The 23,224-nt window shown below is 37.7% G+C and overlaps 1 protein-coding gene across 2 annotated transcripts in view; it reads left to right on the forward strand.

The window, feature by feature from the left end:
- Positions 1-2,551: 2,551 nt before the first annotated feature.
- NPEPPS (aminopeptidase puromycin sensitive) overlaps positions 2,552-23,224 on the forward strand; it is an 82,608-nt gene continuing 61,935 nt past the window's right edge. The window contains exons 1-2 of one of the 2 annotated variants that reach the window (XM_027872895.1): positions 2,552-2,872; positions 9,933-10,017. In XM_027872895.1, the coding sequence (XP_027728696.1) occupies positions 2,567-2,872; positions 9,933-10,017 (391 nt within the window). In that variant the 5' untranslated portion in view covers positions 2,552-2,566. Of the gene's footprint in view, positions 2,873-9,932; positions 10,018-12,626; positions 12,730-23,224 lie in introns of those variants that run through there. The other variant, XM_027872896.1, reaches the window with a different exon arrangement.

Genomic DNA, 23,224 nt, shown 5'->3' on the forward strand with positions numbered 1-23,224 from the left:
TCCACTTCTGGAAATATTTTCAAATAAACATCAATACTGCCATTGCTACTGGAAAGGGGAAAGGATTTGTTAATCTCATTTTGGATTCATGCACCTTCTTGTATCTTTCCAAACCAAAATATTCCTTCCTGGTCACCACTCCTCTATATGTGCTGTTTCCCTCCATTAGAATGCAAGCTCCTTGAAGGATGGGACAACCTTTACTTTTGTATTTGCATTCCTAGGCCTTAACATAGCTCTTGGCACATAGTAAGCACTTAATGCATTCTTTTTTCTTTCATTCACTTACAGGGAACACTTGCAGTTAGGAGGAGAGAGCAGGAAGATGACTCATAGAAGGAAATCAAGGAGTGGTCACACAGATAGGAGAAGGGAATTTCATTGAACACCAGGGAAGGCAAGTATCAAGGAAAAAGGTCTGGTCAATAAAGTCGAAGAAAAGTGATGGAAAATGAGGACTGAGAAAAGTTCTTTAGTTTTGTATTTTTAGAGGTCATTGGTGACAGAGAAAGCAGTGATAGGAATGAAGTCAATAGAGGTCAGGAATCTTAAGAAAATAGTGACTAGTGACAAGGTGAAGACACTGGTGTAGACTATTCTTTCCAGAAGTTTAACAGTGGGAAAAAAACAGTGGGATGATAACTTCAGATGCTAGTTGAATGGAGGGAAGGTTTTTTATTTTTTTAAAGAATGGGAAATCCAAATGATTGTAGGGAGGAGGGAAGAAAAGTAGAGACAGATAAAGCAATTATGAGAAAGAGAAGGGAAGAATAACTAGAACAGGGTCCCTGGGAGAGGATAGGTTTAAATCCAGGGGTTAGCTTTGGCAGGGAGGAAGGCAACCATTCTTTGATTCTAGTAAGGAAGGAGGTAATAGTTATAGAACTGATAAAGCTTAAAACATACAGCTCAGTTTTCTCAGTAAAGGAGAGTAGAAGCTCCTGCCCACGAAGCTTATAGTCTTGTGGAGGTAATAAAATCTGCACACAAAACAAAATAGAACAAGAAGAAAGGGTACTAACAGGTACCCTGTTAAGCATAAGCATGCAAAAAAGAATTTCTAGCTAGCAGGTGGTTTAAGAGAATAATTTTCATTTATAGATTGATTTATAGTTTGTAAATTGCTTAGGGAAGACTTCTTGGAGGAAATAGCAGTTGCCCTTTGCCCAGTCTATCTTCTACATAGCTGCCAAATTAATAGTCCTCAAGCACAGTTCTGACCATGTCACCCCCCCTGCCCTAGAAGCTCCAGGGGACTCTCTTTTGCCTCTCAGATAAAACAAACTCATGTTTGGCTTTTAAAGACCTTGCTCTTCAGAAGTGAGCACTAACCTACCTTTCCTTACTTAACATCTTTAACGGCATTGTATTTTCCAGCCAAACTGGTCTACCTGTTACCTCTTCCCCGCCCTCCGCACCATTTCTGTTTTTTTGCACCTGCCCAGCAGGCTCTGCCTTCTCCACCTGACTGACTGTTAAGAATTTATCCTTTCTCTCAAAGTTCAGCTGAAGTGCTATCGTCTCTAGAAAGCCTATCCAGAACCCCAACTACCCACCCAACATTTGCTAATCTCCCTCCATTTTCTTATATAGCCTAACTCTAGTGGTTACAATAATGGATTTGAACCTTATGCTGACACTATAGCTGTGTGACAGTCAAGTCACTTAACAAACTTTCTGAACCTGTTGGCTCACCTGTAAATAAATGGATGGAATGGGACTAGAGAGACGTTAAGGTGTTCCAGCTCTAAATCTAAAATCCCATGCCTACTTCCAGTAGAATGCAAGCTCTTTGAGGGGCCTGCTTGGTTTGTCTTTGTATCCCTAGGCCCTAGCAGCGTGGCACAAAGGCTCTTAATAGTGCCTTTTAAATTAATGAATAAAAGACGGCTGTCAGAAGTGGGGAAATTGAGTCCGGAATGGAGCCCCCCTCCCTGGTTGCACGTCGCTTCCTCGGGTTTGCCCTGGGCTGGGGCGTCACGAGCCGGAGCCAAGACAGAATTTTCCTCCCAGTTTTTCATCACCTCAAGATTCCAAGAGGTTGATGAAGCCAAGAGGGGATTTTCCTGGCCGAATTTTTCCGAGGCACGGCCTTAGAGCCTTGGCCCGGCTTTGGCTTAGAGGCAAAAAAAATCCCCGAAACTTGGATCTTTTTTCTTAACCGAACTGACTACTTCCCGGCCGTTCCGGGACGCGCAGTTCACGCACTCCGCGCCCCCAGCCCGACAGGTGCACCGCCTGCCCCTGGGCTCTTTTCCCCTCCGGCCCGCGTGCCCGCGCGCCCCCTACGTCGCGTCACAGCCCTGGGCGTGCACGCCGCGGTGGGGGCGCGCCCGGCTGCGGGACCGCGCACGCATGCCTCCCGCCGCCTCCACCTCCCTTTCCCTCCCTCCACCCATCCCTCCACCCCCTCCTCTCCCCTCCCCCTCCCCCTCCCCCCTGTGTGCCGCCCGATCGCTAGCTCGCTCGCTCGCTCCCTCGGCCCCTCGCACTCGCTCGGGCTGGGTCTTCCCCCTCCCCCCGGCTCTCTTCTCGGTCTCCTCAGGCGGTAGCCCGCGCTCTGTGGATGTGGCTGGGCGCCGCCGCCGCCGCCCCCCTCTCCCTAGCTCGCCGCCTGCCCTGTAGCCGCCGCCTGCGCTTCTTCGGCCCTCCTCCTCCTCCTCCTCCTCCTCCCCTCCTCGTCCTCCTCCTCCGCCGTCTCAGCCTCTGCCTCGGCCGCCGCCTCCACAGCCTGGGCCCCGCCGCCGCGATGCCGGAGAAGAGGCCCTTCGAGCGGCTGCCGGCCGAGGTCTCTCCGATCAACTACAGTCTCTGCCTCAAGCCTGACCTACTGGACTTCACCTTCGAGGGCAAGCTGGAGGCCGCCGCCCAGGTAGCCCCGAGTCCCGGGATCGGTCCCGGGGACCGCGCGCGGGGCTGGGGGGGGGGCGTGCGTGAGCGTGTGAGGGGATCACGGGCAGTTAGGCCGCGTCGCTGGCTGGGGTGGGGGGGCGGTGGCGAGGAGGGCAGGGGGCCGCGCCCCGCCTCGCTGGGCTGGGAGGCCCGGGGGGGGCGGGGAGGAGGAGGTGGCTGGGCCCACCCTCCCCCTCTCCTTTCGACCTGCTCTGGAGGGAGGGGTGGCCCTGTGGAAAAGGAGCAGTGGCAAAAGATTAGGGGCAGGGGGCCCCAGAAACCTTCCCGCGTCCCCCCTCCCCAAAAGAGAGCGTCGGAGCACACCTGTGTGGGTCTCCCCACTCCGCCCCTTCCGGGCTTTTGCTGCATTATTCTTGAGAGGGTGATTCAGGGTGGAAGAGGGGTCATTGGAGGGGTGTCTCTCCTTCCTCCACCTTCCAGCCTGTCACTTGTCTGCCCTCCTGCGGGCTGGGCTGGGCCGGGGGAGATTAGAGGCGGGGGAGGCGGGAGAAGGTTAATCTCAGTCCAGTTTGTTGGCACATTCTCCCCGCCCTTGTTCTAAGGCCAGGAAGATGATCCTCCCCCTAGTGACAGTGCAGCAGTGACTTTGTTCCCCTCTCCCCCCCACCCCCATTCGAAGCTGGGGCACAACCCCCTTCCCTCCTTTTCATTTCTCAGAGCCTCACCGGCCCTATTTAGGGGCCTATGAAGCAGGTGGGTTTATTACTACAGTGATAGTTATCAAGCCCGTGCCTTCCCCTGAGAAGAACAGTTAGTTTTAGCATACCATTGGTGAAAATATTCTGTTTCTTATAATTGTAGATATAAGTAAGACATACATTTCATCACTGGCTGCATTATTGTAAATATTTGGTAAATTTCAAGCCTACACGAGTACCATTTAGAGCGGTTTTATTTTAGAAGAATGAAATGGAATTTTGACATAGAAAATGTTCAGTCTGGCTTGGATCAGTCATATTCTAAAACACATGCCATTTTAGAAGAAAAATTAGTAATAGTGCATTTAATGCACTTAATGCTTTTAGGGCTTCTTCCCCCACCTCCTTTTTCTTTACTACAACCAGAGATAGAAAAACCCAATAGGCCTCCTTTCTAGGGGACAGGATTTATCAGTGAAATTAAAGAGATGTAAACTAGTCTTGGAATGTTTGTTAGAAGCTCATTCAGTGAAGTTGGCAGACTTCTATGACAGCTAAAAGGGCAAGATAAACAGGGTGAAAATTCTTCCAAAATGGTTGTTAAGCAGACGGAATATTTTTGATGTGCCACTGCGTCAAAAGGCAGAATTTAGCATTGTGAAAATAAGGTGACTTTAAAACTTTCCGTTTATATAAATGAATGCCGAATGAGAAGATCTTGATCTAAATTAGGATTTGGGAGTCTGCGTCTAGTTGTGGTTTGAGCCGAGTGATTTTTTTTCTGCTGTTTGATATAGATTAGCAGGGGGTTGGGTGGGAGGGTTTGTAAACATTATTCTGTCTTGTGACTTAGCCAAACCTGCTGGAAGATTGACCTAGTGATTAATGAATTTGTATCGTGGGAAAAAAGTAATGCTTAAAAATCTCATTTTTTCACTCTTTCTGTAGGTGGCAAAATTGCCACTTTTTCAGAATCAAAGAGCAGATTTATGAGAAGTAAATAGAGAATTAGAAAATATATACAGGCAAAGACAATTTCAAGTTTATTTCATCATGGTTTATTCAAGGAATGAAAGAGAAAGGTGTAGGGCTGGAAGTTTTCTTTGTGTTGGAATACCTGGAGCAAATACAGGTTTCTTTTTTTTAAATGCTCTTGCTCTTCCAGAGAGATGAACATTACATGAAAGCTTATGTTTGGACTTGAGGGTCTATATATTAAAATATTGGAATGTATAATAAAATAATATATATTTTATGTACATATAAAAATCGGAATGTATATAATAAGAATATGTAGCTGTTAAAAGGTGGACATAGTATGTAGACATAAGAGTATATAGGCAAGGTTTGTTAATGATCATGTGAACCAAAACAAGAAGTTTCCTCTTATTATTGACGTTTGAGTATTAACAAAATTAGTACCTTTAAAAACAGATTGTAAAGCATATGGATTGAATCAACTCCACTGGCATACAATCATAAAAAAGTATGCAAACTGTTCAGGTGCCTTAGTTGCAAAATCTTATGATAAGCCTAGAGTATTTGTACAGGTTACATATTAGAAACTTAGTGGATTTTTAACTTTGTTTTGGGTGTGGACCTGTGGGGGAGGTGAAGAAATTAGTCCATGTGCAGGCCTTTTGCCTTTGAGTAAAATTAGTGTTATGTGACTTAGATTTTGAAAACTTACTTCCTTATAACTACGTAAACAGGTCGTATTTTTTCTTTCTTACTATTTTTTGAGGCAAATGCATTTGGTAGATGTCTCAAGTAGTAAACTTAAAGTAGTTTACAAATTAGTGAATGTGGCTCCATGTTCTAGTTATAAGCCTGTAATGGTGACCGGTATAATACTTGGGCTTTCTCCTGTGATAAGACAGAGAATTAGCCTAAATTTTCAAGACCTGGGATCAGGATATGCTAGCTCAACATATGTGTGTGTGTGTATGTATATGTATATAGTTACGGAGAAGGTAGTTACAACTCCAATAGTTATTTTGACTGAAAGGAAGAACCCTTGGCACCTGAATGGATGTTATCAGCTCCATGTGGTATGATATTTCCTGTTCAAAGCATTTTTATATTCATTGAGCAATCATTTTGATATTTGTATCCCCACTTTTTGGGGGGTGGGAAATAGCTGTAATTGAACTGACATTTTTCAGATCAATAAATGCTTTGAAGATGTTAACTGGACTTTGTTTTGACACACTGACTTCACTACTTTTCACTATTTTTTCCTCTGAATAATTGTTTGGAGGAGGCCTATAGTACAATAAACTGTTAGTAATGCACTCCTTTGGCTATTGTTAAGGAAGGAAGTCAAGTTTTCTAAATAACTGAAGCTTACTTCTCCCTTAGATGTCAGAACTTTAAAAAATGTAAACTATTTTGAATGGAGATTTCTGAATTGTATTACATACTTTTGTCATCTTAAAGTTTATGAAATATAATATAACCTTTAATTAGTTAAGGAATATGATTCCCTCATATGGTATTCTCTCACTTGCCATCATAGTATCATAGATTTAGAATTGAAAAGGACCTTAGGGATTATTTAATCTGACTTGATTATTTTATAGATGAGTAAACTGATGCTCATCAAGGAAACTTTCACAAGGTCACACAGCAAGCAAGTGGCAGAGCTAGTACTGAAACCCAGGTCCTTTGATTAGAAATCCTGTGCTTTTTCCACTATCCCAGTAGTCTGTGACATTGGCTCAGACTATTGAGATGTGTATAAAGCTGTTTGCCTCTAGAGTAAATGACCTCTGCCTGATAAATTTTTCATAACCTGGTGTCTTTTTAAATGTTTTTCTTCCATTGTCCTCCTTCATCCTGACTTGTTAATATTCTTCTATGTGCCTTTTGCCCAAGGAAGAGGCACCTTCCAATTTGTGACTTCTAACCACTAGTGGACTGGAAAAATCAGATACACACAATAGTCTGAAGGAGAAATTGAGGCATCTCCTGTGGGTGAGGTGCTCGGGTTTTTAATGCATGTACTTTGTGCCGTGGGTTTTGGATGATTAGAAGCTTTTTTGTTTGCTTCCTGGTTTTCAGTGGTGGTCTGCATGGTCCAGATTGCTGGACAAGTGAGGTATTATTGTAGTAAGTTATTGTCTCTTTATTATACTTAACACTCAAGTTTTTCTGTATATCTGAATTTTATTAGTCAGTTTATACTTACTGTAGAGCAAGGTCGTATGGTCATAATATTAATCTGTTTTGGCCAACATGGTAAGGCTGAGTGGGATAGGAGTCTTTCTGAATTATTATTGACACTGAAATCCGTTTTTGAGGTTTAAGCTTCAAACTTGAACAATTATTTATTTGTATAATCTGTTCTTTGTTATTTGTTACATTTTGGTGTTAGAAAATTTGGCCCATAATTGTGTTCACAAATCATCTTTTCATGGTTGCCTTGAGAAATTTCACTACTGCTTCACAGACCCAGATTATTATAAATTTTATATGCACATGATGAAACTCAAGTATCTTGTTAATCTGAGTCAGTTATACTTTAAAATGACTAGCATTTAGAAATTGTCACAATTGGAGTTTCTTTTATTGACAGTTCTGGGCTTTAGTAAAGATTCTTGGTTCACACTATAACAAATACCTTGTATAGTTCTGAATGATTCTGGTAAAAACTTACTCAGAAAAACATGAACTGCTACAGATTGCAGTCTTTCCAGGCACAGGAAACCTCCTTTGTAAAATTGTTACCAAGGGTCGAGCTGTGTCCTTAGCGTAGTCATTACTGAGTATTCAGTTCAGTTGAAGTGCAGTCTATTTATCTGACAACCTGGTAGGCTAAAACTCTGGGAAGGAAACAAGGGATACATGAACATTCCATTATTTAGAAGAATAAAATGAAAAAGTTGAAAATGAGTTTGTTATCAAAACATTTTGCAGCTAATTTTAACATTTGCTTTAAATCCAGAAATTGAAGTTAGGGACCTTGGATCTTGGAGCAAGAAGATACCTTAAGGCAGTAATACTAAAATTCTTTTGAATTATTTATCTGTTCAATTGATGGCAAAACAGTACAGCTAATATGAGCTTGCTGCTGAGAGAAATCATTGATGATCTCAGTTGTGTCATCAGATCAGTACTGGTGTTTGGAAAGTACCAACCTTGAATAGGTTGGTTTTATGTAGCTTTGTAATCATCCTTGGTGCTTCTTACGAACACACGGATATACCATTTTATAGTATCCATTTCATAGGTTCTATGAATATTTTTCTTTTGAAATGATTTTTCCTAATCTCCTTATTTAATGTTTTAAGAACATCCAGGTATTCCTAACCAAGGTTATCTTGTAAGCTTTTTTATTCAGTAGCTTCTATGCTTTTATGTACTTGTTAGCTTTTTTATTTAATAGCTTCCATGAGTAGTATCTACTGAGAGATTAGAAGTACTCCAGAAATACGGTGTATTGTTTTTTGACCTTGTATAAGTAGTGTTTAATTATAAAATGTGGAGTGATATTCAAAACAGTGTCTTTATGGTTGGAATCCAGTAGTGTTTGCTATAAAGTCTCCTGAGTTCTTAAAGATTAATGAACTTCTAATATTGGGCTTCACAGTGATAAAAAATTTTGAACTCTGGGTGAAGGTTTTTTTGTTTTTTTTTTTTTTGCTTTTTGTTGAGGCAGTCGGGGTTAAGTGACTTGCCCAGGGTCACACAGCTAGTGTCAAGTGGCTGAGGTTAAATTTGAACTCAGGTCGTCCTGACTCCAAGGCCGGAGCTCTATCCACTGCACCATCTAGCTGCCCCCGTGAAGTTGTATTTTTAAAATATTTTTGTTGCTTCCTTTCTACCCTTTCTAGAACTGACAAATGCTCTTGAAAAAATAACTGCTCAGCAAACAGTTTAATTTGTTAGTGTGACCAGGTGGTTTTCCCTAAATATATTAGAAATTTATGTCCAGCTAGATGTTGTAGATTATCCACTTCTAAGATGTGCATACACTTTACTCCATAATTGTAACAGCAGTAAGATTCTGAATGTAATTTGGCATAGTCATTTTAAAACAGGAGAGTAAGTACTATTTTGAAGTTGGTAGATTAACTGCTTGGCTACCATTAAGTCTACATTTGATGTTGACAGTGAAAATGTGGTTGCCTAGATAAGGAGAAAAACATGTAACTGAGCTACTGTAATTGTTCTATTAACATAAACTTCAAACTCAGCAAAAGATCACTATATGCTCAGCCTGTCTAGGGAATAGTCTTTAGGGGGTGGGGAACCTGTAGCCTCGATGCCTCACCCTGGTAGTCACCGCTTCATTTATGTGTGCTTCTTTACTCCAGAGTAACAGTCCATTACAATAACTGGTGATTTATGAATAGCAAGACTTCTTAGTCCAAATACTGCCGATTAAATAGTCATTTGTGATGTAATTGACTTAATGCTATCTGAGGATATTTTTCTGAAATAAATTATGGGAACAAACTTTGTTATTTTTTAATAATGCATTGATATTGAAACAAGAAAATTTGGGAAAGGTAATAATTTGATTAAGGTCATTATTGACTAAAAATTAATCACTATTAACTAAAATGTAACAACTTTGTCTTCTAGTTTTTAGTAATATAATTGTTTCCCTACCAAAGACATGGTGTGGTAGGTAGAGTTCTGGACTTGGAATGAGGAAGAATTGGATTCAAATTCTACTTAGCTATTCACTAGCTATGTAATACTAGCAAGTAATTTAAAATCTCTTAAGGCTCAGTTTTCTCATCTATTAAACAAGGGTGAGGGACTTACCATAGCACCTATATCACAGGGTTGTTGTGAGGTTCAGATGACATAATGAGGTACATAAAATGCTTTGCAGACCTTAAAGCATTATATAAGTTTGAGTTAGGCTATTATATGTAAATTTCTTACATCTGTGTAATTAGTGATCTAAGTGACCAATTTTGATCGTTAGAAATTGTTCCTTGATGTTGTAATATGTTGCACTTTCATTTAGGACATTTGTATTCCTGTTGTTCTGTGCCATTCAAGTATTTGAGCCATCTCATTAAAATGAATATTGTATTCATTTACTACTTCAAAATAAATTTGTATGTAATCAAAATTTGGGAGAGGAGTGCTTTATTCACTTGGCTCATTTAGAAGATATACAAATTATAGAAAGTTCTTAAATGTTGGTGTTACTGTAACCTTTAATAGTTTTGACATATTTTAATGATTTATGCTAATTTACTGAGATATTCCATTTCCATCTCTGATCTTTTAATACCACAGCCCACTTTTAAATAAAGTTTTGGCATAAACAAGTATTAATGATGGTGTACAGTTAAAATGAATGAGTAAACATCTTATGAAAGATCAAGAGGATTCATGATGTTGATTCTTGTTTCCTAGGTAAGGCAGGCCACCAATCAAATTGTGATGAATTGCGCTGACATTGACATTATTACAGCTTCCTATGCACCAGAAGGAGATGAAGGTAAGAACCATTTTCTGCTTTGGCTTGTTACACAAAGGTAATGCTATTTGTTGTTTTAAAAAGTAAATGTCTTTGTATAAGAATTCATTAGATGTGGAATGTTAGACATTTTAATGCCATGCTATGATCTGAGAATAATAAATACAATATGGGATGATGGAAATGAACCAGTTCTAAACCTGTTTCTTACGTTGAATTCTTTTGTGGCCCTGGGTAAAGTGTTGAACTTGGATTTCAGTTTTCACAAATGCAAAATGGAAACTGCTGTAATACCAGGCCTATTAAGCTTAAAAGTTCTGAAGGGCTTTGAACATAAAATATACAGTATAAGAATTTATTAGAGTTACTTGGCTGTAGTTCATATGTAGTTTTCTTAGTTTTACTCTTGAACTATAGCTTTAAACTAATATTTTGAATCTTATTGGAGTAAAGGAAGTTTGCATGGTAATATAGAAATGGTGGAAAGGTACTTTAAATAGAGGGGTCTGTTTAAAGGAAATATGATCCATTGGGTATGAAACCTATATATTGGCATCTTTTAAATGATTGGAAGAGGTCATATTAAATCACGTAGTTAGGAAATGGATTGTATTAACAAATTAGTTGAGGGCTGAAATTTTAATCCTATACAGACTGCCACATTAAAAATCATGATTGGCATAAACTTACAGAATTACATTGACAATTCCAGCAAAATTAATTTTAACTTCTGGCTTAGGATTATATATTTAGAGCTGGAAGAAACCTGGGAGGTCAAGCCTCTCATTTTACAAATGAGACAGACCAGACAGGTTAAGTGACTTGCTCAAGGTCACCTAGGTAGTAAGTAGAAAAGCAAGTATCCTCACCCAGATCCTGTGATTCTAAAGCTAAAGCTGTAACTTGCTGCCTCCCATGGCATTCCATCTTACAGTTATCGATGTCATTGCTACCTCCTGATAAGAGACTATTAAAATTGGATATAACATAAGAATTAGAGATGTGAGTTTTTAACTGAGTAATTGGAGTAGTATTTTTTGCTTTCTTCCATCTTAGCCTGCTTAAGGAAGATTTTAAATACAGTTTAAGACTCAAAAGGATCTATTTGATGATTATTTTAAAAATTCTTTGGCCCATAGAAAAGAAACAAAATGTAAATGGCAGATGTTCATATTAACACCATGAAACACTTGTGTTAAATTTGATTACAAATGGGATCAAACTGCTGTGGTTTTAGGTTTAGAGGAAGCAGATCCTTTAAATGGATTTGAATAACTTCCAGCTTTATTTGGAATGATTTGTTAAATCAAAGAGTGATTATTTAATTTTTCTAACTGTGAAGAAAAATGGAAACATCTTAGCTGCCATACCAGGTCAAGCTTTCTTCTTTGCTATGGACTGAAAGCACACTTAAATTAATTGGAGGGATTCCAAAGAAATTTTAAGTGGTTCCCGATCTTAGGTAGATGTGGAGGAAAAGTAAAACAGTACCAGTGAATAACTCCTCTAGCTGGCATGGTGTTTAGCTTGTGTTTGATTTTTATCTAGTCTACTTGTTCTTTGAAAATTATTCTGAAAATATCCGGAAAGAAGTCAGAGGGCCTCCAAGTTTTGAATGTGCATACATTCAAAGTTGGTGCCCAACTTGATAATGATCTCTAGTCCAAAGAAGTAGTGGTGGGTGTGTTAAGGGGGTGGAGAGAAATGAAAACTTGTAAGGAAGTAAAGAAGGCTATGAGAAAAATACAGTCAAGGCATTAATGTTCTCAGAAAAGTTCAAGTTCCCTTTTCCCTCCAAACTAGGCAAAGGTTTATTTTCTGGCCCCAATCCCCTATAACTACTAATAAGTAGTTTTAAAGGGGGAGGGGACCCCCAAAGTATATTTGAGGGCCTGTGAGACTTCACTCAACTCAAGCTTTGAAATATTGGGTGCTAGCAGGTTACATTAGCTTCTTATTTTGAGGTTATATGTGGAGAAATTTGAACAATTCAAAGTGATTTTTTTACTTTATTTACAGTATTAACATTATTGTTTTGTAACTACACACAAAGTGTATACCTTGCTATTTTCTTAGTAATAAGGTTAGATTCACCTGTTTCCAGGTATCTCAGTATACCTACCCTTGCATAGTGGTAGTCATGATCATTTGATGTTTCTCCATAAACTGGTAGTGGAACTTGCTAAATTTGATTCCCAAGAACCTAATACTAGATCCTAAGTACTAGATATTAATGAAATATGAAAGTTCTGTGGGAAATGGGAGAAACATCAATGTTGTACCATCTAAAATAGCTTCTCACAACACATTTTAACTACTTTTGCTGTAGGAAGGACTTTGATTTGAAGCTATGAAACCATTACCATCTATTTAACCTTCCTTATGAGTTTCATTAATGGAAAAAGGACTCTTGTGCAACAAATGCTGTAGTAATCCAGGAAGGCCTCTTGGCCTGTGTCTCTTCAACTTAAGACACTTGTCCTTAAATAGAAATACTTTATTTTAAAAACATATTTGAGATCTTACTTTGTGATATTTAAAAATAACAAATCAGTAAGAAAAACGGCTGAAAACTGTTTTTTTACTGTTCTGCACTTCAAGGGTTGGTGAAATCACTAGCACTTAAACCAGTGCAAGGAATGCACCTCCCTACACAGTGCAGGGATTAGTATTGTCTTCAGCTCCCGCAAGAGAATACGAAACTCTTGAGTGCCTGAACTCAGGTCCTGACAGGTAAAGAGCCTTTTAATTTATCCTTAATAGATGGCTTGGACATAACCTAGAAAATAATTGCTTCAGTCTGTATTATTTTTTCTTCTGTTTACGTTATGAGAATTTTGTTTGTAAAATTATTTGTATAAGAACATTTTCATGGAGTTCCAATATGTAGATTTCATATTCAGTGAAGTCACATGGGAAATGTGTTTTAACAGATTTATTTTTGAAAGTGTGTGTATGAGAGAAGGGAGGGACAGAGAGAGAGAAAATGTGAAAGTTTGGAATACTGCCAAATAGGCAGGGATTTCAAAATGAAATTTAAATTTGCCCCAGAGACTGCTTGACCCATCTTCAGTAGATCAGACTTTGAGTTGCAAATTAGACAAACTCTCAGTTGTTTGGCTTTACTGATAGCATTATGGAGATGGGTGATGGCTTGTTCATATGTGACTAGAATAGTATGGTAGTATAGGATTGATAAATATGAGCAAAATTAGTTTTTAGCTTTAATATATCATGTAAAAACAAGATATTAGCAAAAAATAACCTTAAGAGAATGGGAATTTTGTAAGGCACTTTGGAAAACTACCTAAAAAGTGGAAGGAATCCAAGGTTAGTTCCAATTCTGAGCCTAGTTCTGCCAAAGAATTTCAATGATGGGCAAGGCTTATGGCTTATTCTGTGAATATCCATTAGTACGAAATTAAACTAAGCCATTTGTGTAGCTGTATGATATAATAGAAAACTGAATTGAGGGCCTTATAGTAAAAAACTACATAAATATTGTAAAGGATATCAAAATAAAGATCCTTGTCAGCGGCATGACTCATGAACACTGTAACTATGGTATAGTGCTCCAAAAATCTAGCATAAACTATTATTTGATTACTTTTGCTCATTGGTACTATAACAGAATGGACTCTTACTCAGTTTATCTTCTTTTACTCCAGATTCCTAAGTGTGTGCGATTTCAGGAAATGACACACACAGCTTAAAGTCCATTTTATTTTGCATTGTTCTGAATAGAAGGGTTAGTTGGGCAAAAACTACTGAATGTGCTTGGCTCAATTGAGGAACCAAATATTTTTCTAATTTTCAAATAATTTTTAGAGGATCCAGTTTTATAAGTTCAGCATCCCCAGTCATTTTAAAAAATCAGGTCACATTTTAAGTTAAATGTTTTATTTAACATTGAACATCAGTGTAGTCAACTTTCTTAGTAACTTTACACCAGTGAGCAAACATTTATTCAAGTGCCCACTCTGTCAGACACTGGAGGAGGATTTGGGGATACAGAGATGCTATGTAAAAAGCTTTAAATGCCAAAGAATAATTTTGCATTTTATCCTTGAGGTTTGAATTTAAATATTTAGTCCCAGCTTAGTGAACAATTCATTCAGAAAACATTAAATTAAGTCTTTGCCCTTAGGAAGCTTACAGTTTATAGGTAAATGTAAAAGTACGCACAAAAGTTTGTCCAAAAACATGCAAAATAAATATAAAGTAAATTTTTGGGGGGGGTGTCAGATGACACTAGAAGCAAGGGGGATCAGAAGAGGTCTCATGTTGGAGGGTGGCAGTATTGAGTTGAACTTTAAAAGAATTAGGGAATTTATATTTAAATTAATTTCAAAGTACAGAATATTGTTATTTTTCAGTCGTTCCCTCAAATTTCATAAGATACTAGATTTGTCCATTCACTCATTGACCTTTCCCCTTCTCTGGTCATTCTAAACGTGTGTTCTGTTTTTCTGGTTCTACTGTGCTTTACTGCATGTGAGAGGTAGCATACTGAACTGACCTTGAAGTCAAGAAGATTCTGAGTTCCACCGTCATCTGATGCAGCTTATTAAGTATATAACTGGCAAACCAGTGTTAGATGCTCAGGATACCAAAAAAAAAATTTTTTTTCTTTTAAAGGCAATTCATGAATCTTTGCCCTCAAAAATGATTAGACACTTTTAAAAACTCAAAAATGTAAATACCATTGTATCCGGAGTTTTATATTTTATTATATCCTATTTTCTTTGTTTTGAAGATGAATATGATAGTGATATCAAGGAATCCCTTTCTTTTTTAAAAATCTCAAGTGTTTTGTGATTTAATTATATTTGAAGTAGGGTGAGATGACCTAGTCGTGGCATTTGTTCAAGCTGCAAATAATCTTAAATTTTGGTTTCTAGTAAAAATGCCTTATTCTGGGATTCAGGGATCTATAGTCAGTTGCCTTTTGAGTCTTATTTTGTAGTGCTTCATAAAGTTTGTTCCATCAGATTAGACCTATTTCATCTTGCTGTTGTCATTCTCCCTTTTGTTGACTTTGTGCTTTTCACCATGACTTAGAATGTATACCCTCATCTGTCATTGAAGTTCTTCACCTTCTTTGAAGGCCATCTGAGGTCTACATAAGGGACTGTCTGTTGGCTCCCAGGTCAAATATAAAATTGATAATGTTATCATAGCTCTCTTCTCACTACCTTCTATCATGTTTGTACATATCTTTCCTATTAGATTGTAAGTTCTGAGAGGGCAAGCTATATATACACATATATATACACACACACATTTTTTTTTTTGCCTCTTTTTCCTTACACTTAATTAAATGTTTTCTGAACGAATTGTTCATTAAAGCACTATACTAAATATTTAAATTTAAGCCTCTAGGATAAAATACAAAAATATTCTTTGGCATTTAAAACCTTTTACAATCTGCCTCTAGCCTACCTGGGCCAAGGTTATTTATTCTACATTATGTTCCTTTGTGTGCTCTCCTCTCCAGCCAGAATGGCCTGCTGGCCTCTTACATAATATTCTATCATCTGCCTCCATGTCTTTGCATGAACTGTTCTCCACAGCTGGAATGCACACACTAGGTCATCCCATATGCATCTGAGGGCTTCTTATAAAGCTCAGACCAAGTACTGTCTCCTCCATGATGCTGATATCCCAGCTAGGGTGTCGTTCCTTCGCATCCAAATAATTTTAGATTTGCCTTGTAGGGAATTTGTATTTTCTTTTGTGTGTCCATATTGTTTCCTTCAATAGACTGTAACTCCTTTGAGAGCAGTGCATGGCACCTACTCCCTCAGTCAAAACTTGTTGATTGAAGTATGATGTGAAACCAGATAAACAGTTACTTGGCTCAGTCTGTTGTTCTTTTGACAGTGGGTCAGAACAAACACATGAATAGGAGAAAGAAGTGTGGTGGTTGGCACATTTCATATAACTCTAGTTGTTAAAAAAATGACTCCCCTTGAACAGATATTAATAATAAATGATCCAGTCAATGTTGTGGTAATCTGAGGGTTACATTAAAGTTTAACTCTGAGAACACTTTAAAAAACAGCTAAAGTGATTTAAAAAAACAAACACACATACACAATTTGGTGACTATTAGCCATTCATTATTTAGAAACTATTCCAGTGTGGTCTTAGCATTGTGAGTGATGTGTGGGCTTTACCATATTCTTAGCTAGGAGATAATTTGTAGAGTCAGAAGACATTTATGAAATATACTTTATATGTATGATGCCATATGGTAAATGCTTTTTATATAAAAGTTAATGCTTATAAATTGCCACATATAAGGAGCCTAAAGTCTAGTGTAAAGATAGGAAGGCATTTTGGCCAAATCAAAGAATATGTTTATGTTTATTTTAAAAAAAATAGCTCTTTAATTGTGCTGTTGATTCTTGAAGATGAAGAAATTACCTATTTCAACTCATGCAAAATTTGTGAGTTATGAAACTGTAGGAGGTACACTGTGTTTGTAGTCAAAATCTAAATTCTTGTCCTGGTTCTGCTAATTTAATTATATGGTGGTGAGGTTTAAATAAGTTGATATATGTAAAGTGCTTTGTAAACCTGTTGTTGTTCAGTTGTTTCGGTTGTATCTGACTCTCTATGGCTCCATTTGGGGTTTTCTTGGCACAAATGCTGGAATGGTTTGCCATTTCCTTTTCCAGCTCGTTTTGCAGATGGGGAGCTTTGGCAAACAGTTGGTTAAATGACTTGACCAGGGTCACACAGCTTTGAAGTGACTGAGGTGAGATTTGAACTCAGGAAGATGAATCTTCCTGACTCCAGGCCTGGTGCTTCATCCACTGTGCCATTGAGCTGCCCTAATGTAATATAATACTAACATATAATGTAATGCTAAACTTGTTTAGTATTATATAGATGTGACTTCTCATTGTTATTAATGGCAATTCTGGACGTCAGGTTCTTAGTGTTTTCTTTCGTTGATGAGAAAGCTGAGTTGATTTATTCAGTATCAGTTGGGAAAATAATTTAAGTTTCTAATTCCTGGTTTTGTTTAGATTTCTAGGTTCCTTTTATATTGCTTTGGGCAGCTAGGTGTCACAGTGGATAGAGCACTGGCCCTGGATTCAGGAGGACCTGAGTTTGAATGTGGCTTCAGACACATAACACTTACTAGCTTTGTGACTGGGCAAGTCCCTTAACTGCAGTTGCCTCATGTAAAACAAACAAACAAACAAAATAAAATACGCTATAGCTCCTATATAAAAGTATATTTATTAATGTGCAAATAAATACACCATTTAATACTGTTAGCTATGACCTAAGATAACTAGAATAAAGAAGCTCCAACCTAAATAAATGGGAAGTAATTGTAAGCTTTTAATGCCTTTCTCTACCTTTTAAAGCCATCAAAGTAAAGTTTTTAGACCCTGACTATCTCATCACAGGTAGCTTCTAATGGACCTTTTTTTCTTTGTTTTAGAGCAAGTATCAGCACCAGGTTTGAATGGCTCTAAATGAGTTTCTGGCCTGGAATGCATACTTTTCTAGTGAGCAAGCAAACAAACATAACTTGGATGAAATAGAGAAATTGAAGACATTTTGAGTTGCTTACTTCACATAGAAATTGGATTTTTGAAAAATTAACTGAATACTCTTCTGCTGCTGTTTGGAAAATAGTAATTTGCTTTCATTGATTTTTGATAGTGGGAGGTGGTAGGTATTTTCTCCTTTTTCCTGAAATACTCATCTTCCCTTCCCCCTCCCTCACCTCCACTGCACTTGTCTAACATCTAAACAAACTAACTGTAGTCCACCACTTCATCATGAGTCCTATGGAGTAAAAATTGGTCAATACATTGTTCTGAATTCGGATATATTGCATTATTGTGGTCATAGTGTATATTTTTTTCTCTGATTAGGCTTTCTTCTATAACAGTTCATACAATTATTCCCAAGTTTCTCTGAATTCCTTATATTCTTTTCCTATAGTGGAATAATATTCCACTGTGTGTCATACGTAGTATTATGTCCACCCATTTGTTTCTAGTTTTTGCTGCCACATATTTTTGTATATGGGACTTTATAAAATTAAATTAATATTTTCAATGAAGAAAAAATATTTTTTTCTTCCAACTTCTTTCTCTCCTACTGGAGAGGAAAGAGATCCTCTTTAAACAAATATATAATATGTATGGTGAAGCAAAACAAATTCCTACATTGACCATGTCCAAAAATACATATCTCATTTTGCATCTTGCATCCATCACATCTCTTTCATGATGTATGGTCAGCATTGTTTATCATTGGTATTCTGGAATCGTGCTTGATCATTGTAATGATCAGACTTTCAAAGTTGATTGTCTTTGTAATGTAGGTGTTATTGAATAAATTGTCTTTTGATTTATCTGTTTAGTTTGTACAAGTCTTCCCAGGTTTCTCTGAAACCTTTCCCTTAATCATATCTTTTTTTTAGGGAGTAGCGGGGCTACACAGTGGGGTTAAGTGACTTGTCCAGGGTCACACAGCTAGTAGGTGTTATGTGTCTGGGGCTGGATTTGAACTCAGGTCCTCCTGAATCCAGGGCCGGTGCTCTATCCACTGCGCCACCTAGCTGCCCCCCCCCTTAATCATATCTTAATAGCACAGTAGTTTCTATAACATATAACATAATTTGTTTAGTCATTTCTCATTTGAGAGGCATCTCCTTTTTTGTTCTTTGTCACTCCAAAAAGAGCTGCTATAAATATTTTTGTTCATATAAATCCTTTTCTTCTTTGATTTGTGTATTTGGAGAATAGGCCTAGTAGTGGTGTCATTGAGGCAAAGGGTATGCATAATTTAGTGACTTTTAAGTGAATAGGTCCAAATTGCTTTCCAGAATGGTTGTACCAATTCACAGCTACACCAGAAGTGCATTAATGTGTCTGTTTCCCTCAGCCTGTCCAACATTTGTCATTTTTCTTTTTTGTCATTTTGGCCAATCTAATGAGTATGAGATAGAACCTCAGAGTTGCTTTAATTTGTATTTCTTTAATTACTAGTGGTTTGGATCATTTTTTAAATTTGGATTTTTTTTCTTTGAGAATTGCCTGGTTTTATATATTTTTTTTAACATTCCTATTAACCATATTTTTACATTAGTGATGTTGTAAGAAAGAATTAGAACCGATAGGAGGAACCACCAAAAAAAGGAAACAAAACACAACAGAAGAAAAAAATAGCAAATAGTATGCATTCAAACTCCATAGTTCTTTCTTTGGATGTGGATAACATTTTCCATCATGAGGCCTTTGGAGATGTCTTAGATCCTTGTATTGCTGAGAAGGGTTAAGTCTATCAATATTAGTCATCGCACAATGTGGCTGTTACTGTGTACAATGTTCTCCTGGTTCTTCTCACTTCACTCACATCAGTCCCACATCTTCTCCAACATTTATCATTTTCTTCTGGTTTTATATCTTTTGACAGTTTATGAGAAATATCATTTCTTATAAGTGTGAATCAATTATCTTGAATTAAGACCTTTATCAGAGAAGTTTGCTGCAAAGGCATCTCCCCTCTCTTTCCCCCCCTTAACTATTTCCTTTCTATCTTTAGCTGAATTAGTTTTTTATTTGCAAAAACTTAATTTTATGGAATCAAAATGAACTAATTTTATCTGTGGTCCATTCTGTCCCTTGTTTGAGCATGAACACTTCCCCATCCATTGATTTGAAAGGTCATTTCTTCCTTCCTCCTATTTGTGTCCTTTACCTCTCTCTCTCTTTGATTTTGTTGAGGAATATGCCCAGTTTCTAAAAGAGGTAGATCATTTTATAGTTCTACCAATAGTATATTGCTGTATGCGAGATAAAATCTCAGAGTGTATTAATTTACATTTCTTTTACTAGTGATTGCTTTGAATTTGGTCAAAAAAGATAAGTTTCTTAATTCCTTCAGGAAGAATTTTAGAAACAAAATAGTATGTGAAATTCATTTAAGTCTTGGTCTCCCCATGCATCTGTTCTAATGACCCTTATACGTAGATAAATGGACACAATAATGAAATTACAATGTGGTTTTAATGTACAATAACAGTCCCACCACACCTGATATTTTACATCACTTTTGGAATCTGGTAAGGATTACTATGCATTGTAAAGGCTTTTGTGAAGTGGTTTAAGTGCTAAGAAAATATAAAATATTCATAGTTTATTTTCAAATTACATAAATTTTGGAAGAGACAAATAGGTTCCATTGATATATATGTGATATAAGGAAACTGATTTTTTCAGTAGTACCCTGAGATGTTACATTATTTTTTTCTAAAATCTTAATAGGATAAGAATACCGAGACTTCAGGTTAAATAATTTATCCATTTCCCTTGGCCTGTTTTGTGCTTCAGCCAAACTGGAATACTTCCCTGATGTTACACTGTCCTTCCCTGCTTGTATACATTTACACACACTGTCTCCCCTGCCTAATAATAATAAATATTTATTTCGCACTCAAGGTTTATAAAGTGCTTTGCTCACTATAACCCTATAAGGTTGCATAGATAATTACTACATCAAAGGCCATCTTGTTATTCTCTTTAATTTCTCTCTGCTATGGAATTGTCTGCCAGATGATCTTGGTATCTTTCTTACTTAATGCCCAATTTATGTGCCACATCTTTTGTTCATGCCATGATCTTCTAGCTTTTTCCCCAGCTAGAAGTGACCCTTATCTCCTTGAATCTCTTAGGCTATTGTCTTTGATCTCTTCTGTGTATTTCACCTTTTTTTTTTTGAGTGAAGGAAAGCCTTTATTATGATTCTCAGCGAGAAGCAGGCACACTGCACTCTAGTAGCACATGCACGATGGTATAGCGGTAAAATCAACTTTTAAATGGTTAGTAAGATCAGCTTATCTGAGTTACACTCTTCCTGAACCATCCATCCCATGTTCCTCCTTGTTCCTCCTTGTCATGTTAACTCCACCCAGATCATGTGTCTTATGTTAAAAAAATGATGGCTATCTCTGCCCTTGGGATGTGTCAGTTAATATGTAATAAGCTTATTAAGCAAGCACAGTGGAGAAAAGCCTTTGCCCTGTCCAGGCCTCATCCTTTTGGTGAGGCGGTTGGGGTTAAGTGACTTGCTCAGAGTCACACAGTTAATGAGTGTTATGTGTCTGAGGCCAGATTTGAACTTCGGTCCTATTGACTCCACTGATCCACTACATCACCTAGCTGCCTCCATCACCATTTTCTAATCTCTGTTACTTGTATAAATCCTGCTTCAGATACTTATTAACTCTGTGATCCTGGGCAAGTCACTTCATGTTTCTTAACTTTAGTTTATTCATCTCCAAAATGGCAATAATAATAGCACTTTTCTCACAGTATTGTGGGGATCATATGAGAGAGACATTGTGCTTTGCAAACTTTAAAAGTACTATATGCTGCCTATGATTATATATAAAGTGCTTTGAAAATATATGTATTATATCACTTGAAAATTTTCATATCTTTGATATGTGTCAGATATATATACACACATATACATATATTTTTCACACAAATACCAGTCATGATCATCATGTTGTCCAAAAAATAATTTCTTAAAAATAATCATGAATCATGAGAGATTCCTTCAGTCTTGTTTGTACCTTGTTCAGGCCTCTTAGTATATTAAGCAGCTTTTAGCTTAGATTTAGAGATGTATTTTTCTAAGCAATTTAATAGTGATGTTATTACCTGAAGTAGATGTTCACCCTATTCATTTCAATTTCAGAATTACAGACATTTAGATCAGCTGACCACCATTCTGGGATCTTGTTCTTTTCATCCCTTTAATGCCCTAATCAGTCACTCAACAAGTATTTATTAAAGGCCTGCTATGTACCAGGCACTGTATGACACTCTAGGGTTACAAATACAATAAATGAAATAATCCCTTCTCAAAAGGAGTTTACATCTAATGGAGGAGATGGCAAGGACATGTATAAGTATGGTTATAAAGAAAATAAAGATAAATAAGTACTAGATCATTTGTATGGGAAGGAACTAGTAGCTGAGGATTTCAGAAAAGGCTGCACGTGGAAGGCAGTGCAAGCAGAGGTGAGGTTGAATGGGGTCCAGGTTAGTTTATTATCTCTCATCTACTAACTGAAGATGCTCAGAACTGTGATTAGGAAAAAAGTATTTTGCAAAATTTCATTTGCTCTCCTTTCTGCCATTTTGCTCAGGCAAAGAGATTCCACAGATCACAACATTGTTTTCTTTCTGGGTGTCATACTAGGCAGCTGGCATCCTATTCAGCTATTCTTTCAGGTGTTATATTCTCTTTTCCTGTGCACTGTAAGTAAGTAAAACATTTATTGTTTTACTATGTGTCAAGCACTGTGATAAGTGCTGGAATACAAACACAGGAAAACAAATACCTGGCACATAGTAGGTGTCTAATAAATGTCTGTTGACTAACTGATCCAATAAAATCAGCATCTTTATAGCAAAACAAACAAGATGGTCCCTGCTGTCCAGGAGCTTACATTCTTTATTTATTTATTTGTTGTAAAGGAGCTTATATTCTAGTAGTGAGATGAGGAAGAGGGGAAGGATAAAGAGGGAAGGGGTGAGAATAACCATGATAAAACATTAGAAGCAATCTAGAGAGGGAGTTAAGCCAGAAGTGAAGTGAACAGTATAGTTGGGGCTCCTCATGAAATGGGGATCTTGGGTAAGACCTCACCAGTCAGGTAGCAAGCCTCAGGGTGGAGACATCCCAAGGTGCACAAAGCAGCTGGTGGGAAATTGAAGCAGTTTGGAGAGAGAATTGAGCTGGGAGTGAAATGAGCATCATGGCTGGGGATCCTTAAGAAATAGTGATACTTCAAGAAAATGGTATACTGGAGAATTGATTTCCTTATGAAAGCAATATAGTTATAAGGTAGGTGATTTTCCAGACTGTCCTGCAAAAACCTTTTAGAGAAGATACTTTGGATCTGTATACTTGTTGGTGTAGTAATGTGTTAGGATAGAATGCAGTGGCACTCCATGCCCCTCTATGCCCCTCTTTCCCTGTGTACTTCTATAACATCTTCCTCAGGGACCCACCCAATGTTTTAGGAGCTTTCCTCTGAATTTCATGACTTTCTGTGGAGTGCACACTGTGTCTCGATTGATTGCCCTTGCCAAGCAGATACACCTCCTTTTTTTAGTTATATCCTCTGATGATATACATTATACTACTCTTGTACAAGTTCTTTGTTTGTAATATGTTT

This window comes from Vombatus ursinus, unplaced genomic scaffold (genome assembly GCF_900497805.2).
Source record: "Vombatus ursinus unplaced genomic scaffold, bare-nosed wombat genome assembly UNPS02014801.1, whole genome shotgun sequence".
Lineage (NCBI taxonomy): Eukaryota > Metazoa > Chordata > Mammalia > Diprotodontia > Vombatidae > Vombatus > Vombatus ursinus.